General features: G+C 32.6%; 3 protein-coding genes across 3 annotated transcripts; 2 read left to right on the top strand and 1 right to left on the bottom strand.

Annotated features, from left to right (window-relative positions):
• The first annotated feature begins 4279 nt into the window (after positions 1-4279).
• Positions 4280-8094, top strand: LOC122604161 (3-oxoacyl-[acyl-carrier-protein] synthase 3 A, chloroplastic-like). Its single transcript, XM_043777061.1, has 8 exons — positions 4280-4594; positions 5499-5647; positions 5725-5861; positions 5992-6097; positions 6197-6315; positions 7026-7090; positions 7182-7404; positions 7676-8094. The coding sequence occupies exons 1-8, from the start codon at positions 4431-4433 to the stop codon at positions 7895-7897; spliced, it is 1185 nt and encodes a 394-aa protein (XP_043632996.1). The 5' UTR covers positions 4280-4430; the 3' UTR covers positions 7898-8094.
• A 109-nt stretch (positions 8095-8203) lies between these two features.
• On the bottom strand, positions 8204-9851 carry LOC122604426 (probable xyloglucan galactosyltransferase GT19). The gene has a single exon (XM_043777322.1). It carries the CDS (start codon positions 9789-9791, stop codon positions 8475-8477), a length of 1317 nt encoding a protein of 438 aa, XP_043633257.1. The 5' UTR covers positions 9792-9851; the 3' UTR covers positions 8204-8474.
• An 8105-nt stretch (positions 9852-17956) lies between these two features.
• Positions 17957-18827, top strand: LOC122594383 (protein INAPERTURATE POLLEN1). Its single transcript, XM_043766851.1, has one exon. The coding sequence runs from the start codon at positions 17957-17959 to the stop codon at positions 18815-18817; it is 861 nt and encodes a 286-aa protein (XP_043622786.1). The 3' UTR covers positions 18818-18827.
• The last annotated feature ends 7914 nt before the right edge of the window (positions 18828-26741 follow it).

Here is a 26741-nt window from a genome sequence, read left to right as displayed (position 1 = left end):
TATGATCAAGAATTAGGTGAAGATGTTTGGACTCTGAACCAACCTATTTTGATACATCTATTATTGTCTATTAGTTCATATAGAGTATATTATTTCCACATCATGATGATTGAATCTTTTGACTACATAGAGCTTGATGAATGTTTAACTATTTGTTAAATAGCAATTATATACATACACAAAATAAAGCTTAAAAAAAAACCCTTTTTATAGAATTACTAATGTGGTTAGATTATATTACCATTCATCCTAAATACATACAAATGGAATCAATAACAAATGAATTTGTAATCATACGTACAATTCTAACAAATATAAGGATTTAGTAATACAGAATTTGTAATCATACGTATAAAGTGACGATTTTATTAAAATAAAAATAAAAATAAATAATAATAATAATAATAACAACAACAACAATAATAAAGGGTATGTAAGAATTTGTGGATTTGTAATATTCTTGCCAAATTAATGTTGATCAATCCCATAAATATATTGTTTTTCATATACGATATATCCAATTTTATAGTTTTTATATTATAATTTATACTATATTTTCTATAAAATAGATTGATAATTTAAAAAAAACATGGAGATGCCACATAGGATAAATCTTATGTGGCAACATTTAAGCATAGCTTTGATTTAGGGAGGATGACTTAAAAGGCTAGGATTCCTACTGTTTTAATATTTATATAGATATATAGGGGTTAGTTATTGTAAAACAATTATTAAAGTAAAACAAATAAGATAAGATCTTGACCCTTAGATCATGATAAAATTGATGCACGGAGATTCACATATATATATTGATACACGATGATTTTAATGATGCACAATGATTGTTAGTGAAGAAAAATCTATTGTTTTATTTATTTTACTTTAATACTTGTTTTATTTTACCTAAAACCTATATATATATCTATATTAAAAGAGTAAGAATCCTAGCATTTTAAAGCCCTCTTCAAAATTAAACCTATTTTAAAACATTGCCACCTAGGATTATATCATATGTGTCATCTCCGTAATTTTTTACAATATTTATCTTATTTATATATGTCAAAAAAGAATTTAAATATTAAAATAAAGACTAATATACAAATACAAAATTAAAAATATAATAGTTTAACTTTGGATATACGTAGGATTCCCTACAAGTACATTAAACTAAATAAAAACTTTATATACACATAATTATAAGAAAAAATAACAAAATCAAATCCCATATCAAAATTAAAGCACATACATTAAAAAAAAAACATAATCAAATCCTATACCAAAACTAAAACAGGTATAAACTTAACATATATTTTTAAATTTGGAAAGTATTTATTTATCAAAAACATATAACTTTTTTTGAAAACCTATAATTTGTGTTTTTATCTTTTTTCTTATTCCAAGTAATTTTCTTATTCGATGGGTGAGAAACCATTTTCTTTTTATGTTTTATACGGGTTTTTAATATTAAAAATATTTACAATCTTTACTTTTTTTTTCAACTTTTTTATCACGCGCACATCGTGCGGGTAAAAGACCTAGTATATATATATATATATATATATTTTACTTACTTCACACCCTCGCATGAAACCTTTTTCATATAAACCACATTTACCCGCATTGTTTACTTAAACTACAATATTTCTTTTATCCAATTGAGATGTGGTCATTTTACCATTTTCTGGAATTCATAATAAAGGTCTTCACATTGGGTAATTAATCGACAACTGGAAGTTGATTGTTTGTTCGGTGGGTGTATGAAGAGGGGCAAATAGTAAAAAGCAACGAGATTGTATAATATGATTGGATGATCAATTAGAAGATACGGTGTAGATCATATATTACTCATTGTAACAATGTAAGTGTTTTGGTCATTTGTATCATTATGTAAGTATGATAATAAGAATATAAGCCCTCGGACCACACTAGTGTGTAGTACACATCAGTAGATGTTTCGAATGCATTTAATAATAATAACATTGTATAGAAATAGAGGCTTAGTCCTCTGTATAAATTGTGATCAATTTGAAGCTATCTTTTATCGTCTCTTGGAACCTTTTCATTTCTGAATTGCAACCTATCCCTCTAAGACTATCTTCAATTGTCTATCATCATTCAACAGCTATATTCATTACACATCTCATATCATTACAATGATATATTCCACATAAAAGCTTGCTCTTTGATTTAACACAGATGTATATAAAAGATTTCGAAGGAAAAACTTATAGCCTAAGTTAATTCAAATAGTCACGAATTCACATATAAATTATATTTGAAAGCTTCTCTTCGATTTAACACTGGAACTAACAATTAAGGGTTGCTTGTATATTATTTCGGCTGTCAATTGTCATTTATAAATATTTTAATGAAGCAGTTACTTATAAATCAGTTGACAGTGCTTATATCTAATATTTCGTGATAGTCGAGAATAACGTTTTAGTTGGACTTGTATTTAAAACCAACCACTATGACCATAAAAGGATATGATGGCTATTAATAGGATTTTAGCATTGGCAATTAGTCATAGCAAGTTCAATTCAACATATACTAAATTTGCAACTGCATCCTATTCCTATGGGACCAAATTATTACGTCTCAATAATAAATGAGGCTATATTTGGACCTCCATTTAGCTTGGCTTTTGGTTTATATATTAAGACCAGCCCAAATTGATCCATTTAGTAAAACTAATTTATAACTACAAAGTTAAAATAGATGAAAAAAAAGGGAATGTCTTTTTTGGCTCACAAGACAATCAATAAACATAACAGCAATATAACCAAAAGAAAACTTCAAAAGAAAAACAAAGACCCACAATATTGACCTAATTTTTTTAGGGTATGGATTAAGGTCATATATAAGAAAATTTAACATATGTTGTTTTTATCGATTCCACACTAGAATATCTCTCGCAAAATATATCCTTAATCTAAACCTCTTAATAAGAAACGTTTATCATCTAAATATCTTGAGAAAAAAACTCACTCAAGTCCATCATAGATAGAAGCTAAATACATGTGTTTCTTTTAAAATATGCTTATGATAAAACTTGAACATGAGACCTTTTGTAATGAAACAAACCTTCTTACCACTAGACTATTTGGTATGTTTCACAACATTGGCATATGACAATGACCAATTCCTAGTCATAACCACCAAACTTGTGGTACACTAATGCATGACCAATTAATTAAGTTTTTTAGCATGAAACGTGTTAATCATAAGGCTTTCGTGCTTGTCCTATAATAATAATACTGATAATAATAATAGTAATAATAGTAATGATGATGATGATAATGTAATAATATAACGGTCATACAATATTTAGACCGTAGGATAAATTATAAGTAAAAGAGAATTTCATCTAGACTACGAGTTGTTTGTACGATGAGCTCAACCATTACCAACCCAAGATCATGAAAAATAGAAGGTGAAAACATAATCATAGCTAAAGTGTCACGTATCATTCGTTCTTAAGGCTTAGCAAACAAGACCTTAGGTCCAAGAACCATATATTCAGTTCGATTTTTTGAATCTCAATCCTACAAGAAATCCATTCAAATCTTCGAATTTGTACTCTTAAAACAAGTCTTTCAACACTAACATAATTTAACTAACATAATTTATGATGAAAATTTGATTATAAGCTGATTCCGATTATAGCATTGTATATATAAAACAAAATAACACCGGCCTTACATGTATTTACACTCACAAACATCACAATTTGATATGTCTAAGTTATATATTTATATCTATACTATCTAATAAACAAATCACCCATTTTTTTCCTTAAACTTTTTGCCTTTGAAAAACCAAAAATACCATTCTCCATTATTAATAATTTAAACATCTCTATCTAATATACTTATAATACCTTTAGTGAAATAATTTACAATATAGATACCTCAACATTGTCGCCCCCATCACCGTCACCACTCCCGCCCCACTATCGTCACCACCACCACCTTAGCCATCACAACCCTACCGATACCGCATTGCGTGGGCATAAATCTAGTTAACTTGCAAAGATCCTCGACTTTTTATCTTAAGCAATATTTCCCACAAAAAGAACTACTCCGTAATTAGCTTGTTTTGTTATGTCCAAAGTTATACAAAACAAATAACATTAAAAATCAATAAATATAAAAGTGTCGTAAGAAAAAGAACAATGGATTTTGATAAAAACATAATAAATCCATATTTTATAACACTTGTTTATTCACCTCGATATTTCCTCAACCTCTTTTTTTGTTGTTGCAGTTGTCTCTGCTTCGACCGCTCCGAAGATATACATACAAATACAAATCTATACATACATCGTTCTTCTCTATGATTCTTTCAGTTTTCAGCTCTCATTTATAAATTAAAACCAACCATTTTCTCATTATTTTATCTTGACTTTGTATTTTAATTTTTATAAACAAATGGCAAATGCATCTGGGTTTTTGACACCAAGTATCAGAATACATAAATCTGTATCTATAGGTGGTCATAACAATAATAATTTGAAAAATGGTTTAGTTATTCGCTGTTCAAGTTCTTTTCAAGGTGTTGAAAATCTCTCTCCTTCTGAATCTCGCATACCCAGGTGAGTTTTTTTTTTGTGGGGTTTTGTTAATTAGCATTATTGTAATAATTTTGTGTGATTATTTTGACTTTTTAAGTCAAAAAGTAGTCATTTTTAGCTGAAAAATATGTATGTATATAAAGGGCTGTTTGATCATTGCAACATTGATACATATATTATTGGGGTTGCATTTAAGAAATATATATATATATATATATTATTGTGGTTAATTCGTTTAGCTTATTTATATAATTTTCTTGATCTTTTCATCAGAAAAAATATATAAAATTTGAATATTTAGTTAAAAAAGACTAGTTTTTTGCTTCAAATTTTCTATCTTTTTTATATGGTTAATTTATTTTGTTTTGATGAGTTCAAGATTGTCTGAAAAATCTATCATTTTTTGAGTTTTTATGGAAAAAAAGGACTAAAATTTAGCTACCCAAATCTGTATCTACTTCATGTTCTGTATTGTAAAGTAGAGCTTTGTAACTTTAAATTAAAATATGTGTTCAGGGTTAGCTTGATTAGCTTTGGCCTTTGTTTGAGCATCTTTACATTGGAAATCTGCAAATTTTCTAAACATTATGATAAAATGAAGTTGGTTTTGTTACCTTGGTTATCGTTTTTATTGTTAGATTTGAAGTAATAAAGAGAACTGATGGTTGCAGATATGTGGAATGTACCATGTCAATTCGTAATAATTATGGAACAAAAAGTACAAGATGTGATCTCATGTGTATGTTAAAATTGTTGAAAGTTTTTGTGCACTAATTGCTTGTTACTGGTCCTCTAGTTGTATATATGAGACTTTAACAGTAAAGTTTTTGTTTTTTTAGCCATATTTGTAGTTGCATATGTATTCTGAAGAATTGTAAGTTAGGAGGTTTTAAGTTTAGAGTTCTGATAAATAAAAAAAATACAGACTTGTAAGCAAAGGGTGTAAACTAGTGGGATGTGGATCGGCTGTACCTAAACTTCAGATTTCTAATGATGATCTTGCTAAAATTGTTGATACTAATGACGAATGGATATCTGCTCGAACTGGAATTCGTAATCGACGAATTCTTTCTGGTTAGTATTGTTTTTCCATTCTCATATTTCTGATTTCATGCATAAATTGACCATAATATGGCTCTAAACAAACACAGGTGATGAAAGCCTGACAGGCCTGGCTGCAGATGCAGCTCGAAAAGCACTTGAAATGGCAGAAGTGGAACCTGATGACGTGGATCTTATCTTGTTGTGTACGTCAACCCCAGAAGATCTATTTGGCGGTGCTCCCCAGGTTAAACCTGATGACGTGGATTAATCTTGTTTTCGTGTAACTAATGTTATAAACTTTCATTCTTGAATGTGTTTCATAAATATCTTATAAACCTTTTTTACTGATGATTCTTTATTCTCTCATATGTTAGATTCAAAAAGCACTTGGATGTAAAGGGAACCCGCTTGCATTTGACATTACAGCCGCTTGTAGCGGCTTCATATTAGGCCTAGTTTCAGCTTCATGTTATATTCGAGGTAAAAAGTTTCGTTTTTTTCTTCTTTGTGCTATCGACTTTTATTATATTACTTGAAGTGTAACTTTTGTTTTTTATAACACACTGACTTGCTCTCCAGGAGGTGGCTTTAAAAATGTTCTTGTGATTGGAGCGGATTCACTGTCTCGTTATATTGATTGGACTGATAGAGGGACATGCATTCTATTTGGTGATGCTGCTGGGGCTGTTTTGGTTCAGGTATATGTGATGTTATTGGTGAATTTTTCATTTCAAAACCACTCTTTTTTTTGTGTGTGTATATGTTCGTCACATGTAAGCTCTTTGCTTTGGATCCATAGGGTTTCCTATTTGTATCTATTAAAGGGTGTATCAGATGTCACATGTAAGCTCTTTGCTTTGGATCCATAGTTTGTATCTATTAAAGGGTGTATAAGATATCCGGCGTATCCTTTTGTTTTCGCTTTGCTGTTTATATTGTTTTATCTGGGCCTCTTACTGTATTGCAAAAATATGGGACGCACTAACGATCAACTGATGGAAAACATGAATATTGAATACAGACAGAGCCAATTATCATAGTATCATACATATTCCAAGCACATGACTCTAGTGTCTTGGGTCATAATCTCATTCAGGAGTATAGGTGGCAATTTAGACCCTTTTACTTACCAATGGGCATGTTAGAGTATTTTACAGTGAAGTTTTGGTTTGTTGAAAGGGGGAATGACAGAGATTTAGATTGGTGTCTTAAAGATATTGTCTTTTGTCATCATATTATCGTCCACACATTTAATACTGTACAGAAAGGTGTTAGCAGATGGTGAAATGTATTTGTGGGTTTTTTCTATATGATCTTAAAAGACACCAATACGGAATTACTTTAGTTATCATGTATATATGGCATCTTTGTGGTTGAAATGTTGAATAACTTCTTGCATTTTCTGCAGGCATGTGATGTTGAAGAGGACGGTTTATTTGGTTTTGACATGCACAGTGATGGCGAGGGCAACAGGTATGATAAGTTTTTGATTAAAATTGTTTCTGTTCATTGTACGGAGTAAATGTTATCAAAATGTGAACCTTTTAGTATTCCTTCCCCACAGACACCTGAATGCTGCGATGAAGGAAAGCGAGACAGATCATGATTTGGGTACAAATGGTTCAGCCCGTGGGTTCCCTCCAAATCGCTCATCTTTTTCATGTATAAAAATGAATGGAACAGAAGTCTTTCGGTTTGCTGTTGGCATTGTGCCACAGACCATCGAGGCATCACTAGCAAACGCTGGTCTTACTCGTTTAGATATTGACTGGCTGCTGCTTCATCAGGTAATCAAAACATGTGGGTTGGATACAGGGACATTGGTGTGCATCTCTCTTTTTTCCATCTTCGAACAAAGATTTAAATTATTACTCTTGTAATAGTTATTGTAAAAGCTAACTTCATTAATTTGACATGTTACAACATAACTCAACTCAAATCGACCTATAAGTAATCGTATAGAAATGGCAACCTCTTGCTGACGGGTATTTCCAATGTAATAATTGGAACAAGATTTATTAAACTTGCCTTTTCATTCAGCATGCATTTTACGTGTAGGCAAACCAGAGGATCATTGATGGAGTAGCAACAAGGCTAGAAGTCCCAAAGGATAGAGTCATATCAAATCTAGCAAATTATGGTAACACAAGTGCAGCTTCTATACCGTTGGCACTAGACGAAGCAGTTAGAAGTGGGAAAGTGAAACAAGGTCAAACCATAGCGGCTGCTGGATTTGGTGCTGGTCTTACATGGGGTTCTGCTATCTTGAGATGGGGTTAGAGTCGTCATTTTAACCATTGTTTTGTATACTTGGTGAGAGTGGGAAGGAAAGGATGAAGAAAAATGTTGTACATTGTTTCAAAATCTAAGATCTCATCAATTTTTGTTAATTTTGTATTGTTTTGTTTTCTGTTTCACCATCTTAATTGTGAACTACCGAAAACCTTAATAAGATTTCATTCTTTTTCGTCGTCCTACATGCATCTTACACAATGTTCTCTTTTTGATGATGAAAAGCCCATGTAACTATGTAAGTAACTAACTCCTGTTTAATCTTCCAAACTCATTATCCAAAACACAATAAAGTAATAAACAGATGGAAATTACTTATTATATGGAAGATAAAAACATCCAAGCTTCAGATAAACAACAACAATGATGCCCAATTTCATTATACAGAAATGTGAGATATCAATAGTCACGTCTCTACCCAGAAATAGAGACTTTTCTATAAAGACCTCGGTTACAAACGTGTCTATGAGACATCGTTTTAAGGTGAATCTTTCTACAAATTGTATCGACTCTGTATGATGAAGATAAACAGTTTAAATTACAAAACAGAACTCTATAATCTCTTTCACAGATCACTAACACCTTCAAGTCTAGCTTTAATCCTTTGAAGTGTACCTTCAATAGCAATATCAAATGCATCTTTTTTAGTCCTCAAACCCAAAGAACTCCCATGTTTCCTATAAACAATTCTTGGAATCATTTCAATCAATCTTTCCCTCATTTTCCTCACCTCACTTCTCGAAATCCCCTTCAAAACCTCAAGCACACTCACCCCTTTAAACACCACATCCTCTTTCGGAATCATAACTGAAAACTCCTCATACCTATCTTCCGGTAAATGCCACTTATACTGCTTTTTCGCCGATAAGTCCTCAAAAAACACCGGTATACACCCTGCCAAAATACTGTCAAACGTCGAACGCCTAGTTGGTGTATCCCCAGGAGGCTGCAAACAAAAACTAGCATGCAACATTGGTTTCATAAACTTAATAGGATCATGTTCACAAATCCCATTTGAACAATCAACAAACTCACACAACTTAGTATTGTTTTCGCATTCTAGCCTAATACTTCTCCTCACATTCGGAGTACTCGAGATCCCACCACCACCAGCAAACAACATCAAAGTAGTCCTTTTAGACCTCCTAACTCTTTTCACCCACGAATCGAAAAGCGCTAAATTAGGCGGATGAAATGAAGTTAAATAAGGAATAGCCATTTCTTGAAAAGGGTAAGCTCTAGATTCTAATGTTAACACAGTCACATTATAAAAATCAGGCAATTCAAGAAAAGAAGTACCCCATAACCTCGGATCATTATCTACTGGTTGCGCGTGATCCCACGCGCTGCCAGCTAGTACAAGAAAGTGATCAAGTCCGTTATTTCTTTCCCAAATCTCCGGGGAATCTTTGCTGATAAATTTCGCCAATTTCCGGCCGTGTTGGGCTGAAAAGTTATAATCTTGGCCGTGCAGATAATGAAGGGAGTCAAGGGCGGCGTAATACGGAAGATAGACGGCGTCGGCGGAGGTGGGGTCGGCGGTGAGACATGGGTATTCAAGCATACGGCGGTGGAAAAAGAGTTCTAATAAAGATGGGTCAGTTCGGAACCAAGAATGTGATTGGTTGTGGGTTTTAGAGCCAAGGCCATGGTTGGTGGTGAAAGGGCAGAAAGTGGTGGAGAATGGGTGGTGAGTGGCGGAACAGTTGGTTAAGATGTGGTGGTTGAATGATGGTGGGAGGTGGCGGATGTGGATCCATTTGTTTGTACAGTCGGAATCTAGATCGGTGGATTGGGTGTGGGTTGAGGATGGGAGGGTGGTTAGGATCAGGATTAGCAGGATGATGACGGTGGTGGTTATGGTTGATTGTGGTGGTGGCATGGTGGTTTTGTGATTTGAGAGAATGTGATGGTGAGAATATTTGGCCTTACATTTATGTTATTTGCTTGTTGAGAAAGTGAATCATTTTGCGTTCATTGACTTCTATTATAAACAGCATGGTTGGATAAGTGGTAAACATTTTTACCTCTGAAGACAGAGGTTATGGGTTCGATCCTCATTCCATGCAAAGGTTGGAGAGCCTATTCTACCATTTAGGTAGAAACTCGAAGCAGCTTCTCTACTTAGGTAGAGGTAAGGCCTGCCTACATCTTAACCTCCCCCATACACCGTCGAGATATTGAGGCTCAAAACCCACGGAAGGCGGCACTGATCAGTTACTTACTTACTTACTTTTTGACTTCTATTATACGAGTATTTTTTTTTTAACAAAACATTTCATTTTTAAACAACTAGAGCGCGTTGTCGCGGTAAAATGATGAGGGTGATAGGCCATAAAATATGATAGATTATCGGAGATGATATGTCATAGAGTTTCATAGTCAATTGTCTTAGCCGTACGGGCTATGTCCTCGGATTTAAAAATTTGTCGAAAGTATATCGAATAACATCTCTAATGAAAGAGCATTAAATTTTAAGAACACTCATATAATTTTTATAATTGATCGATGTACGGTTATTGAGATAAAAGGTTTTGAAAGAATTAGAGGAATAAAATGATTTATGGGGGGAGAGAAAGTTGTATGGATTGATGTATGGTATATGATGCATTATCATGTGTACATTATTGAAATTGAATGTTGAAAAGTGGATTTGTTTTATAATATAGTATAGATAAAGGAAACAACATAGACTTCCTCATCGTAATCAAGTCTCGTGGCTCACGTAAGTTACGACGACTCCATGGTGTCTGATCCCACAAATGACAAAACCCATTCAATCGAGCCTTTCTTGAGCCTCTTAACATGACAAGGAACATCATTCCGAACTTATATCTTTTTATATCAAATTTCTATAAATTTGATGAACCGAATGACCCCTTAGACACCCACTCGAGCATTTGATGTTAATTTGATTAGATACACTTTCCACCGTTGGATATTTATTGCTAAAAACCTTCCCATTTAATTTTTATTTTTCCACATCAAGTGACCCATTATCCCATTATCCATTTTGCAACCTGCCACAACTTGTTAGCTTAGACCCGCAATTAATTCTACTTTCTAAATATTCATGCCCCGAATATACATCCCTAACCAACCTTTGCTTTACCGATTCCACCTCCTGATTGCAAAATCGGGCAAAGTGTAGAGTGCAGGTCAAATTGCCTTTTCTCTGATTCAACCCGGATAATAATCCTTCCTTTTATACCCCCTTTTTCTAACCCATTCCTTATTAGAGTACATGGTTGTAGCATTATTTTCTCAACAAGCTTTGGAAACTTCTCTAGCATCATATATAATCCCCACCACCCCAAAGTTGAACGCCCCAAGTGTCCCGTCCCACACCGATGTTCTCTAGACCAACTCAATCCGCTTCCAAACCCCATTAAAACTATTACCAAGATTGACCCCAGCCCTTTCCATATCCCTTCCTAGGTTAATGATGTTACCCCAAGTTAAGTTAACACCACCAAACCTCACCCCTAAGTGCTATCACCCTGACCGGCTAACCTCCATTTTGTCCATAACTGCTAGTAATTAATCAATGACCTTTACCCAAAAATCATCTCTTTTAAGTTTTAACCATATAACGCTAACGCTACCACCTGACATTTGGTATATTTAGAGTTTTGTTATGAGATTGCAAAGATAATCAAATGATAGCAGAGAGAAGTGCACAAAAAGATTATACAAAAAGACTTGCATGGGATATAAATACTTAATGGACAAACAATAATACAAGTAGTAAACTAACTGCAAACCTAAAATTTAGCATATGTATTCAATAGGCTTTATTCAAGCATAAATTTATATAACTATTAAGAACACATAATTCCCCCATTGGATCAAATTCATATAACTAACAAGACATTTTGTGCTTGAAGAATATAAACTAATTTTCTTTAGAGACTGCATGCCTTTGTCAGAGATATATCTACTTGATCATTTGTGGTACAATACTTCAACATACACTGAGTTGTAGAAGCCACATATACCCTAACGCTTTTGTAGCAGCACCAGCAAGAACTCATGAATAAGGTAACTGCATGAAGCGAGACAACACCCCCACCGAATAAGCTAGATCTGGCCGAGTGCAATTAAGTCAAAGATTGTGGCCCGATAAGGCTTCTTAAAGTCACTTTACCTGAGACTACTCCGTATAACCGTTTGTGGTTCACAATCATCATCACATGGGAGAAACCCTCCACAGCCTCTCCTTCTTGCATATAAGATTTTCAAAATCACATTTTAGACCTTGGATTTTAAATTTTTAATATAGCTTTCACTTGTGGATCCCCTTGATATGATACTCCATCTTTAGAATGTTCCAACTTTCTTGTGATGATTCAGCTGCATCAGTGACAATTAATCATGAACACCGAGATCGAGTAATGGAATCCTCATCACACTGTTATGCCTCCCAAACGCCCAAAATCTCGTATTCCCGCTGAACCATCATCACCTCCACATTCATCTCCATCCTCATCCTCTTCCGACTCACAACCCAAGAAACTTACTGGTCCTATGCCTCCTGAAAGCTGAGCCAATCTTGATACTCTTTATAATTCTTTGCTTGCTAATCTCATCTCTCTTTATGGCCAAACTGACTCATACGATCTTGCCATTCAAGCATCTATTCAAGCTCGCTTTGATCACATTCATTAAATCAAATACATTCAAGATCAAGCAGCTCAAGAGATGTTCCTTAAAAATGCAGAGCTTGAAGCAGCACAAAAGCGTATTGCAGAACTTGAAGCTACATGTAGTCAAGCTCCTATCATTCCACAAAGACGTGATGATCCAGATAACCAGGATCAACACGAGGGGGAGAACAGAGATATTGAAATGACAGAAGCTAGAGCAAGCGCTGCAACTGGAGTTATTGGAGATAATGTTGTTGCGGGAAATGAAGCTCAATCTCAAGATCTCCCTCATGATGCTGAAGATGTCTGTGAACAAATGGACGAGAATATTGAGCACACTGAAGAAGTCCATGTTGCTGAATCAGTAGTCGGAGCAAGTGCTGCTACAGATGTTATACTTGGCTCCAAAGTAAGAGATGATGCTCAGTCTAGAGGATTCAATCTTGATTCCTCGGTGATTGTTGAAGATATGAATGACAATGAACCTGAAAATGATGACTTTGACTTTGGAGGTAATGATATTGATCCAAATGACAATAATGACTCTGATGATGATGATGATGAGTCCACTCCTGGCTTTGATTCTTTCTTGAAAGTTCCTCAACCGGACCCTGTTCTCAATCACTTACATTTTTACGACTTAATTCATCTTCTCAATAATTCTCACATTCCCAGAGCACTGCAAACTCAAATAAATGAAGGCTTGTTTAGAAGAAATGAAGCAAGACAAATTGATTATCTTCGAATTCCTTCTCATCTATTCCGATCAAAGAAATTCCTTGAAGAAAAAGCTTACAAGATTTTCTCAAAGAAACAAGAGCTGAGAAAGATTGATATTGATGAATTAAGAGCAAGAAGAGCCTATGAGCTTGATCATCAAAGAAAGAAGTATCTAGAAGATCTTGTGAAAGCTAAAAGCCACAAAGCAAACAAAGTTTGGAAAAACCAGTTCAAGCTAAAAATTGTTGAAGTCATTAGCATTCATTTCAAAGAATGGCGTGGTCTCGGGTTTGCAAGACCCCCTGGTTTAATGTGGTCTATCTTTAGACGTGAAGATGGGCGTTAGTACATGTTTGGAGAAGCAAGATTCAACCTACTGTTTGCAGATGACTTGATCTTTCTTCTTCATCATTTTGCATGTAAGTTTGTCCAACAAGATCCAGAGAATCAGGAGGCTTACTATGTTGTCAAAAGATATATGGATAGTCTTGTTCTCAGTCAAACCCAAAATGACTTTCAATTGGCTGTCGAGAAGAAGAGAAAGAAAGTCAATCTTACTGTGCCAAACCAAAGAATTCAAGGAATCAATCTGGAGAGCTTCAACACTGGTGCTATCTTTGACAATCCTAAAGGATGACATAAGATCTTTATCAGACTTGATGAACTCTGCAAGTACTCAGATGGGACTCTGAAACAATGCTTAACAGTCTTTGAAAGCCTCATCGAGTTTGAGGAAAATGCCAAAGAAAAGAAGAGATTGGGTAGGGTGATTAAGAAGATTAAGACAAGATTGGATCACAGAGAAAGGTCTAGACGAATTCAAGAAGCCAGATTGCCATAAGAACAAGAGGGTGTGATTCATCATCCACTAGGAACTTGGGTTAGATATTCACCAAACAATAAGCCGGGAATGCACAACATGGCTCCAGTCAACTTTGCCGACAACATAATTGAACCTCCAAACCGCCGACAACATAATTGAACCTCCAAACCGCCGACAACATAATTGAACCTCCAAACCGCCCGGCTGATCCAAAATACCATTTTGTCCCGAAGAAATATTGGAAGGAAAAAGAGAGTGAGTACAAGAAGAGAGCATTTAAAGATCAAACCTTTCGTCATGACAAACCCGAATCATCAACAAAGAAGCGAAACAGGCGCCAAAGAAAGAAGAAAAGAGCTCAATGATAATCATTTACAAAATAGTACTAAAGGGGAGATTGTTAGCTTTTATATTTGTTAGTACGTGTTTTGTAAATATATATTAGTAATGTCCTTGTTATTTAGCTTGTTTAGATGAAGGGTTTAATATGTAATTAACTATGTACTTGCTTCTAATTATGAAGGGGGTTTAGTATAATTTATATGCATATATAAATCCCCTACATGTAATGAAAAGTTAACCTTTTGCCTAATTATTATTCTATTTCCATTTTCTTACTTTCCCTCCAAATACCTACATTCCATCTAAATACCTACTTTTCTTATTCACTTAAAAGGTTTATTACACATTCTAACATAGTTTACAAGATTGCAAATACAACATTCTTTCTTCTTTTTAAAAATTTTTAATGCTTTTAATTTTACCCATAATGTGTGTTATGTTGTTCCTTTATAATTATATCTCAAAAAGCTAAATAGAATTTCATGTGATATTAAAATACTTGTACTCTTATCATAAAACTTATGGTAAGTGGGTCTTGATATGAAAAAAAATACAAATGCAAAATACTTTTATGCTCATTTAATTAGAGTTTTTAAAGTTCTATTTAGTATTTTCCTTTTAATTAATAATAATGTATGTATGGTGAATCAAAAATACATACTAAACATAACGAAATTTCAATAATCGAGTGTGACGTGTATAATACTTAACTCTTATCATAAAGTTCATGGTCGGTGAATTTTTGATATAAAAATGTACATATGTATAATATTTTATGCACGTTTAGCTACCGTTCTTAATATTGTATTTACCATTTTCCTTTTAATTAATAATGCATGTAATATATATGGTGAATCAAAAATACATACGAGTACTAAACATTATGAAATTATAAAAAATCGAGTGTAACGTGTATAATATAATTGACGAATAATATGAGATACTGGAACTTGATGCAATGCTCATTAGTTTTCTTCTTAAAGACGTACCGACTTCTTGCTTGTCGAAGGAAAAGCCGATGGACAGTCAAATTTCTAACATTTTAGTAGTAGTTAAGTCAAAACTTTAGCATGATTATAGGGAAGATAGATATTATAGGTAGATTTAAAAAGAAGAGATGTGAAAAGACGATAATTTTCTTCTTATATCAACATATTTAAACTCCCAATTAAATCACCTTCACTTTCTAACACTCCTTCACATATACACACTTAAACAAACCTCTCTAAAAAATTGCAGCCACAACCACCGCAACCAACTTTCAGCGTCAGAGTTACAAGACACCCTACCAACTTTCAACTTATAAGTTATAACATTAAACCTTGCCCTGTGGCTGTACTCCATTTATTTATTCTGCACATATACATACCCATTATTTCTTCTGCACATATACATTAATACATACACATATAGTATTTCTTAAGTGGTGGTATTAGACTTAAATTTCACAATCGGGTTATATACGCACATATATGTATATATAATTTCACACACACATTAAAATGCAATGATAAATGGTAGATAAAGATAATAAATGTATCAAAATGGTAGATAATGATAAAATAGATGAGTACCCGCGCGATGCAGCGGACACAATACATAGCATGCGAATTGCCATAACGACGTTAATTTGAAACCAAAACACTTATGTAACAAAATAATAAATTCGTATCACGCACAATTAAATACTTAAAATCAACAATTCGAACCATATTTAGTTAACAATTAAAAAGTAATTAATATACAAATAACAAACCTTGAGGATTAAGAGCGTATAGAAACCTTTTTCTTGATGAAATCACATTGTGTGTATTTGGTTTGTGAGTAAGAAAGAATAGCAAGGGGAGGATTATAGAATAAGGTTTTTTCCTTTAAAAACTCTTAGAGAATATAAACATATAATCATACATGATCACGAATAAGCGCAACGGAAGAAATCGAAACATATATGCAATCAAATTAATTAACAAAGACTAGATGCAAGCTCCAATAATGATAATAATAAGATTATTATTAATGCTTAGGGTTTAAAGCAAAACCCCTCTACGATCGCACACTAGACACCTCGAATAACGTATGCTAGTACCCGATCACAAACCAAACAAACCTTTTGCTTGAACCTTAAACTTCAAAGTCGAAATACCCTAATGAAAGGGAATTTTGGCCACTTCAAAGAGAAAGGAAGAAAAGGAGAGAAAGCTTATGTGAAAAAGTGTGTGAAAAACCAAGAATTAAACCTGTATTTATAGGACTTAATTAGGGTTAATCTTGCTTGGAAAATAAGCCACATCAAGGCTTAAACAAGCCTCTAAGTGGCCGGCCCCCATATGGTCTTTAGGTCTAAATCCATTTTTCGATTTTCACATTTTAATCATCCTCTTTAATCAATTAAATATAACTAACCCTTTAATTATGTTTAATTAATCATTTAGTGATCAAACTAATCAATATATTACTTTAATATATCAATTAATATTATCGAGTTGCCGTGTCATTTCGTCTGACCCCGTAGGCTTAAATTATTCCCAGACACACGATTTATAATAAAATGATCACACTCCAACAAAAACGACATTGAAATGGGAGTTATATAAGGATTAGTAGCGACATTTACACTTTAGAATAAGGTTTTTTCCTTTAAAAACTTATAAAAATGAATGTAAAAGTTTAAAAACTTATAGATGTGAATATCTGATTGTGTGAAGATGAAATTTGTTGAATATTCAAAAAGATTTATAAAAGAAGAGCTTCCACGTAAAGCATATTGTGTATCGAAAATATCTTACTATAAGTCCACACATAACGAACATCACCAATGATGATAAGGGACCGTTTGATTAATTAACATGTTTGTCACTATGTAAATATTTATAAAATTTCACGTACTACAGATAAATAAAAAACATCTGGGACGTAAAAGTTCATGCTTTTTTTTTACTAGCAATAGAGTCAAGACGACATTGAATTTTAGTTTCTAAATCTAGGATCGATAAAAAAAAATAAAAAAAATTTGTTTTTTTCCTTAGTTAAATGACATAAAACTTTATATTATAAAATACAATATGTCAATAGGGGAAGGAGTATTGGTTATATTCAGAATAGTAAAGGGGTTTAAATAAACATTCTGGAAACTATTTTAAGTACACATTTACCCTCACAACAATACTTAATAAACCCAATTTCCCCCTTGATCACTTACAAATTCATCAATTCAAATCAAATCAAATTTAAAAATATATATCCACACTTGCCATCGATCTCTTTAACAATCATCAAGAAATTTAAGAAAATCACCCCACAGTCATCATCTTCATCATCAATCTCAAAAGTCAAAACCCACTTCTTCAATTCAAGATTCCAAATCTTTTTTCCTCAAAAAAGATGTTCAAATCATTATGTAAGTACAGTCTTTCTCCATCTTAATTTCTCTATAATCTTTCTTAAACCATTTATAAATCATACATTTCATGTATATCTAACAATTTCTGTATCTATATTTCATGTATGTATGCAGATATGAAGAAACAATCACCTTCCAAAAGTCTCCTCCACCACCGGCGATTCAAAGACTACTTTTCCGACTGGATCACCATCTTAAAAAACAAACACTTACCCAATCTCCGCCACCACATGTCCGCCACCACCACGTCATCTTCTTCCCCAAATCTCCTTTCTGCCCACGTCGAAATCATCCATCATCACTTCAAATCATACTACCATACCCTCGACCTCGCTGCCTCAACCGACGTCTCTCAAATCCTTTATCCGACCGATATTCGTAACCCGATTGAAATCCCTTTTCTTTGGTTGGGTGATCTCCATCCTTATCTCTTCACCAACTTAATCCGGTCTTATCTTATTCAAAACGACGAAGAAGACGACGTTTCTTCTCAAGAAGAAGACGACGAAGAATATGATCATGATCATAGTAACCATGATCAAGAAAATGATGATGACGTGGAAGAAATTGAAGTTGGTGAGTCTTGTGAGTTTTTGAAGAAACAATGGCCTTTAATGAATGCATGGAAGATACAAACACGTAAGTTAACGTGTCGAATCGGTCAAATTGAGCGTGGGTTAAGGCTAATGGTGCCGGCTTTGAATGATCGGGTTAGGAAAGCGCAGTTAGCGTTTGTTGAGAAAGTTGGGTCAGGGGAAGTTATGGCCGCCATGGCTGCAGCAGAGATGGAAGAGGAGATGGTTGGGATTGTTATGGATGCAAATCGGTTACGAAAAGATGTTATCAGTGAGATTGTTAGTGTTACTAGTGTTTATCAAGCTGCATTGTTTCTTGAAGGTTTAGCCCAATTTTTAGTTGGATTAAGAGATGAGAAATTGTTGCATGAATTCAAGAAGTGTAAGTCACCAGTCAATTGATGGGTTTCTACAAATGTGAGTTGATTTTCTTGGAAGATTAAAGATTAAAGTTTCGATTTTGATGATATTTGGGTTATTAGAATTTAGTGGTGTGTTTTAAGAATCAAGATTTTGTTGATTTAGATGAATTTTGTAATTGGGTTTTGATTTCGGATGATAATCTTGGAAGATTTTAGGTTAAAGTTTGGATCTTGATGATATTTGGAATATTAGGAATGTGTTCAAATAATCAAGATTCTGTTGATTTTGATGAATTTTTATGGGTTTTGATTGTGGGTGATCATGGTGGAGGATTAAAGATTTTTGATGATCTTTAGGAATACTTTAGGGATGTGTTTCAAGAGTCAAGATTATGATTTCCCAAAGTGTTCTGTAATTAAAGTTTGATTTTTTTGTCCAGTGATTTCTTCTTAGAGTGTATCAGCTGTTTCAAGGTCAAAAGCTGGAGTTTGAGTAGAGTAATGTAAGTATGATTTACAGATTGTTGAAGTTTAGTTGAATTTTTTTTTTTTTCGAGTGTTTCAAGTATTGTATGTTGGTCAAAAAGTCTGCAATGAAATGCATTTTGATTTTGTATGCTATAATGATGTTTTTGCTTAGAAGTTGATTTTACTCTGTTTGCTACCATGGTTATTTGAGTTGCCATACATCTTAATTATGAGGTAAATGAATAATAATGATGAAAATACATGTTAATTTGGAATGTACTGAATCTGCAGTTTGCAGCTTGCAGGTATGAGCAAAAATGGAATTATAATGGGGTTAGTTTTTGAAATAAAAACCGGTTTAACTGTTTAAGCAGAGAAGTCTCATTGCCTTGAATGACAGAGTACATGAGACAATTTTGCTGATTATTTACATATTAGTTACATTATCATGTCATAGACATAGTCAATTAAACGAAATGTTTAATGAACTGATATGATCATTTTAGACATTAGTCAATCTGTGTAACCTCACAATTTGTAGATGTGTGATCATTTTTATGATTGGGCAAACTTTTTGGATTTCTTATATGTTCACTTAAATATTGCTTAGAGTTGGTAAATTGCAGAATTGGCTACAAACCAAAAGCTATCAGGCCAGACAAATGGGTAACAAATTAATGGGCCAAATGAGTTTGTATCAAAACGAGTAATTATGAGTGGATCAATTCTAGATCATTGGGTTCACAAGGAGTAGGGGAATCCATTGTTGGATTCTGTCTGGATCGTGGATTGACTTTTATAATTGTTCATAGAGATTCTTTTGTGGATCTTTTAGTATCTATCGAAGAATGTGGATTGTAGGAGCATCTTTCTTTAATTCTCAATCTGTTTCTGTTGGAGTAGGGGATGGTTTGCAGAGGGTGTGTGTGTACAGCGGGTCAAGGTGCTGATTAGTTCTTCAAATGCGTCTATAAAGCCAGTCATGATGATTTTTTATTTTTCCAACTTCCTTTTATCAATTTGTATGGATTTCGGGTCACTTAAAGACTTGTCTCTATAACTTCATTACATTATTCATCACTTGACATTGTGATGCTGGCCTAATGAATTTTTATGTATCATCGATATAATCTCCTCTAATATTCGATCTCCAAGTTGAAGCCGCGAATAGTTGAATGTAAATTAGCTACTTCATTTCGAAAGGAGTTATTACTGGGTCATCTGGACACGTGCGGTTACCTTATGTTCTTAATGCATCACCTTTGCAACTTTACCTCTAGATCAAGAGTGCAGTCACAAATTTTTTCGTAACAAACTTTATGTTGAGACAAAATATATATATAAAAAAAAGATAATAATAAATTTCATTTGATGTCGAGTCGAAAACTTTACTAAGACAGTTACCTACATTGTCCACAAGGCCCAAATTGTCTCCTCCACGAAGACCCCTACCTTCCACCGTCACCATTGGCCTTTTTGACATGAAATAGAATACCATTAATGGGCACTATAACCCTATAAGTATTACTATAAAAAAATAAAATTACGAATAATTTTCTATATATTATTTAGAAAATAAACAATTAATTAGAAATATTTAAATAAAAATGTGCATACTATTTTTGATATTGAGGGTGTCATCACGACTATGATGATATTTGATAATCGTAAATGATAATTAAGAGTACAAAAATACTCACATTGAAAAGCTTATTGAGTTTAGATTCATATTTGGTCCAACAATAAATCATTTGGCTTTAAAGTTGGGCCTACACACGGCCTAACAAATGGACCACTATAGATATCTCTTTAGTCCATTCATAACTAATGGATTTAATGATTGTTTCTATTTAAACTAACTTTGAGTGCTAACTTTTTTTCTCGGTGCAATATATATAATTGACATGTACCATGAAAAGAAAATGTGACGTATTGTATACCATTTAAGTGATCTTTTCGAATGTCCAAAAATACATATCTGTGTTGTTAATAAACTAAAAAACCCCACTTTGTATCGCATAAAAAGTTAAACATTCAATTCCTCATCATGAAATCAAGAATCTAAAGAGAAAATATCCACTCAAGAATGTTGCTCTGTTGCTCATAATGCGAAAGCGGTGGGTTTAGGTGTATGTATTTAGTGTTTAAACGACTAAATCTATCTAGATTTGTTTATTGATTATGTCCATTATCAGATAACTATATATGGCTTAACACTATATTGATTAATGGTGATGATGACCAGCTACTTTTTGTTTATGATTATCTAGCACCACGATATTTGGCTCCCGTGCTTGAGCGAGAAATAGCCTGCTGTCCTATGGAAGACCGTGAGATTAGGTTGTCTCCAAGAGATACATAAAAACTTAAATGTCGATCGATGGTATCTAGGCAGTCATTCCAGTAAGTATTATTATAAGAAGAGCATTGACTTACTGATTATCTTGACATCATATTTTTAAAAAAAATAACTTATTTAATACTTCTAAATCTTTTCTTAACCATTAATGATGTCATAATTTTCCACCATTTGATTTTTTTCATAATTTGATATCTTTAAACATAACTAATATTTACTTTCGTCTTCTATGAAGCTATATTTATTTAAAAAAGAATATCTTTAGTCTTCTATGAAGTTATATTTATTTAAAAAGGAATATTTCTATTATACTTTTAATTTAAAAAAGAATATCTTTAGTCTTCTATGAAGTTATATTTATTTAAAAAGGAATATTTCTATTATACTTTTAAATTTCTAACAATTTATACATGATCTTTTATATTCCTGTCATCTAAACAATTTTGTCATAACATACTTTCTTTAAGTTACCTGCGTATTACGCGGGTTGATATACTAGTTTTAATATATAGAGGAAAAGAAAAACAACAATCATATATACATTTTGACTCTAAAAGTTATTAAATTTGCTCCTTTTTGTTATGGTTAGATTTTGAACCAAAAAACGAGGCTTATTTTAGCAAGTATATAATCAATTAAATTTGTAATCTGATTAATACTAATTCCTAATGAAATAACTAAGGGGTGTTGATTTGTTAAATGGAAATTTCAAATTATTACTACTTCTATATTACTTACTCGTACTATATAAAATATATACATTTTAATGAAAAGTTAAAAGAAAAAAAAAAGGAAATGACCATTGAAATAATTTATACTATCAGTGCTAATTTTCTAATATATCTTCACTACCTCTTTTGATCAATTATCTTTAGATCAATTACCACCACCACTCGTGCCGCCACCATAACCACCGGTTGCAGCCATTAATCCACTACTACATCATCGTCGCATTGCGCGAATATCTTTCTATCTTCTAAAATATTTCCACCATCATTTTTACATCGGTTACATTTAAATCAGCCCACATCACTTGACGCCGTCACCACCAATAATAGTTGTCTGTCGCCGACACAACCAGATCGTCATAGCAGCTACCACCGTTACATTGTGTGGGTATTGTGCTGATAGTTTTAATGGTACGGGAATATCGTTCTAAACCCAATTCGATCTCTAGGTAGATTTTGTGCATGACGAATTTCATGGGTTCGCTTGGATATCCAAAGTTAATTAACCAAACAATCAATGTGAATAAAACTCATTCTTTCATTTCCATTTTAAATCCAAACACACCGTTTATAAAAGTCTTTGCAAAATATCTATTCAACGTCTCTCTTTAATGCTAATTATTGTCTAAGTAGTTAACATTTTAATTCTTTAGCCAAACTAAGTTAGATATATTTCAAATCACAAAAATGATTGAAAGAAAGATAAAAGGGCTGGTAGATACGCCCACTTACTTAGGATCCATCAATGGTCTGAATCAAATATCACAAAGCCCCCACAATAATGCACTTAAGGAAACATTACATGTCCTAATCACACCCTATCACCATGTGCTTTCTACCTAATCAAACATCCAAACATATTTTCTAACTATTCATGATTTAAACAAATAAGTGAAATAACATTATATCATTGAAAGTAGCAAGTATGAGATTCTTTTAACTTAATGTGTGTATAAAGACATTATACTAAAAAAAATAATTAAAAAAAAATGTAAGTCCCAAGTTAGATGGTTAAAACCCGACCGACAAGCAATTCTAATCTGGAATAAGACCTGTTCAAAATGACGATCCAGATATGGATTAAACAATAAAGTAAAGTACTGAAACTCTGAAAGTAAATTGCAATAAACTAAAGTGCTGAAACTATATGAATAATATATATAATCAAGTATGTACAATTGAGACACGATGTACTTTTCAATGTATTTTATTCATTGATATAAACAAAATAGAAAGGTTGTTGCGGAACAAAGATAAACACCTAAGTGTAGTATCTAAACAAACTTGAAATACAAGTAATCTAATAACTTGGAAATACTCGTAAGAATTACTTAGTATATAACTCACAAGTTGCAATGCCAAAGTTTCTAGCATTTTGCAAGTTCTGAGAAGCCTTGTATTTATAGGCAAAGTCCATGATGATGTTGGGAAATATATAATGAAATCAAATTGATTCCTTAACATGTTATTTTAAGGTTAAGTGTGAAAGTTATTTGATGTGACATTTCACACTTTATTCTCAACCTTTGACTTAACCAAAAAGCTTTCCTAGAGATAATGTTATTATCTGGGTAAAAAATAGTAAAGTAAAAAGGCTTCTTCGTAATCAGTGTAAAGTGTTGTAAGTACTTTACAACACTAACACTTTACACTGAGATGCTTCATTCTCCGGTCAAGTAGAATCTTCTCTGGGCTCTGCTTCTGAGATGATTCTCTTTCTTCAATCTTCAGTCTTCGACTTCAGAATGAATGCTTTCAGTTTGAGCTGATCTGAACTGAAGTGAAGCTTCAATGAACTTATTCTGAAGTTGTTCAAAATTCTATACAAGTATCTTCACCAAACTTCAACTATTTCTGAACAAACTATAGTTGGTCTTTCGACCCAACAACAAAAAACAAAACAAAACATTGGAAAAAGACAAAACTAAAACCATATATTAGTTCGTTTTAATTTATCTATAATATTTACTTGAATAAGTAACACAAATAACTAAAATACTTATAACTTATTATTAATCTACCTAAATGATGTGTCAAAAATATCTCTAGTAGAATCTATAAATCAACTTCTAAAATAACTATACTATTTTCTTTTACATAAATTATTTTTACTTCGATAACTTATACTATACGTCGTTGTCACTATTACCGTTGTCGTTGCCACCATCATCACCAACATTCGTCGTTGCTACCACCACCACTAGTCGTTCCTGACTCCCCATCACCTCCACTCCGCCATTGTTGTCACTTTGTACGGGTTTCTCTCCCATACCACATAATAATATGTATATGTATTAATCTTTATACGAAAATTATTTTACTCTAATGACATAACTAAAATTATGATATATGAAGTACTTTTTTGATCCCTCGACAAACTTAATTAGCTTAATCTATATTTATTAGTATCAACTTGAACCCAAATTTATTCTTTATTTAAAAATGTTTTTAACATTACCAGATGTGGCGGTGATAGTGGTAATAGCGACGATAGGTGGTGGTCGGCGGCAGCAATGTTAGTGGTAGTGTGATGATAAATGTAAAAGTAATTGATGTAAAAAAAAGGTTTTATGGTTATTTAAGGGTTGAAAAGTCTATGTTGTAAATTATATAATTAATAATATTATAGATATATAAAGTGATTATGTTTAACTTAGTGGATATAAAAAGGGTAATATAGTCATTTTAAAAATTATTTGCTTAATAGAAGAGAGATAATTTGTTTTATATAGAAGTAAGATTAACTATTTATAAACTTATTCATTTGGTATAATTATAATATCCTGCTTAGTAATTTATTCATTCATATTATTACTCGTTTTTCTTGAAAGATGTGAATTACTCACGAATATATATCAGCAATTTTATCATACGGTATCTTAATCAGCTTCACGCTAGCTAGTGAGCCCATCATCGAATAGATACTCAATTTAAACTTTTTGATGAAAAACATCTATCACTCAAAGATTTAAAAGGAAAAATTCAGCCAAATTCACCATCAAGTGGGAATTTATAATTCTTAATTATGAGATATAATAACATATTTTTTTAATTAATCGTAACATTATGTTTCATATATTGTGTGAAATACATACTATTATTTTCTTATATAAGTGTTTGGTTTACATTAGAGAAAATTACATGATTTGTTAAATTTCATTATAATTATACCAAATTAGCTAAGTTTTATTTGGTTTTTTTCATAATAGCCAACAAAATCACAATAATCTTCAAAATCGCAATGAGAACTTTAGAATCGCAAGCGATTATGAGAATCTCTATGCGATTCTGATAATCTCGTAGAGATTCTACAGAAAATTCTGTAGATTTTGCGATTCTCAAGATCGCATTGCGATTCTTCATAATCTACTTGCGATTTTGAAGATCTCATTACGATTATGTCGGTTTATTACGATTGTGTTGACTATTTTATAAAAATCTAAAAAAATTTGACTAATTTAATATAATCACAATAAAATTTGGTTAATGACGTGATTTATTTCTATTTACATTATTAGTGTCGTCCAAATGTCTTGTCCCACGAGTAACCATCTTCTAGTATTTTATACAAATTGTAACTACTGGCATCAACACGCGGAGTTTTTTAACTTGTTTGGCTTATCAAACTTCAAAGTTGTTGTTAGTTGATCTCCACCAAATTTCCAAGAAACATCACATGTTTTGTATTTGTGCGCACGTGTGATCTTTTATGTTAATAATTGGTGTTACTTTAAAATATATACGTCTTTGTCGCCATCAATCTTTTCTTCTAATATATCTTTTAATAAATAATAAATCGTATTTATTTTCTTAATTAATCAAGCTGATTAGTGCATCTTTCCGGTGGGCAATTCCATTTTCCCTTTAATCATTTTCTCAAAACCAAATCTGAAACATTTAGGAAACCACAGTTTTGGTGTTTACAAAATCAAGCAATTACCACTGATTTGCAAAATCAGAGTCATACAAATTGACTAATATATATGTCAAAATGGTCCGTCGTTAAGTAAGGTCAAAAGGTCACTATATGTTTACAGGTCGATTCAACAACAATCTTTTGTTAATATATTTTGATTTTTATCACTATTAGAAAAAATAGAATGGCGTGATGTATTTCTAGTGTTGGAGTTTTATGATTTTCATTATCGGGAAAAAAAAAAAGTCAAAGGAGTAATACAATATTAAAGGTAGCTTCACGTACACAAACTAAGCTTTCGCTGTCCCAAAACAAACCCTTTAGCTAGAAGTTCATTACCACTCTTATGTTAGAGCATCAGGCCGGTACCTGCTGTCTTAATTAGGACGCAAAAGATGTCATCATCATTTCGATCAACACGACATCAATTAAAATAAGACATTACGAAATATATGGAATTATTGAACGTACGTACGTTGTTGCATGCCTAGAC

This window comes from Erigeron canadensis, chromosome 1, assembly GCF_010389155.1.
Source record: "Erigeron canadensis isolate Cc75 chromosome 1, C_canadensis_v1, whole genome shotgun sequence".
Taxonomy (NCBI): Eukaryota; Viridiplantae; Streptophyta; class Magnoliopsida; order Asterales; family Asteraceae; genus Erigeron; species Erigeron canadensis.
This window is presented reverse-complemented; position numbering and strand designations above follow the sequence as displayed.

Coding starts and splice junctions, on each gene's coding strand:
- LOC122604161 (XM_043777061.1), top strand. CDS start 4,431: ATGGCAAATGCATCTGGGTTTTTGACACCAAGTATCAGAATACATAAA. Junction 5,862..5,991: donor TATTTGGCGGTGCTCCCCAG/GTTAAACCTGAT, acceptor CTCATATGTTAG/ATTCAAAAAGCACTTGGATG. Junction 6,098..6,196: donor AGCTTCATGTTATATTCGAG/GTAAAAAGTTTC, acceptor CTTGCTCTCCAG/GAGGTGGCTTTAAAAATGTT.
- LOC122604426 (XM_043777322.1), bottom strand. CDS start 9,791: ATGCCACCACCACAATCAACCATAACCACCACCGTCATCATCCTGCTA.
- LOC122594383 (XM_043766851.1), top strand. CDS start 17,957: ATGAAGAAACAATCACCTTCCAAAAGTCTCCTCCACCACCGGCGATTC.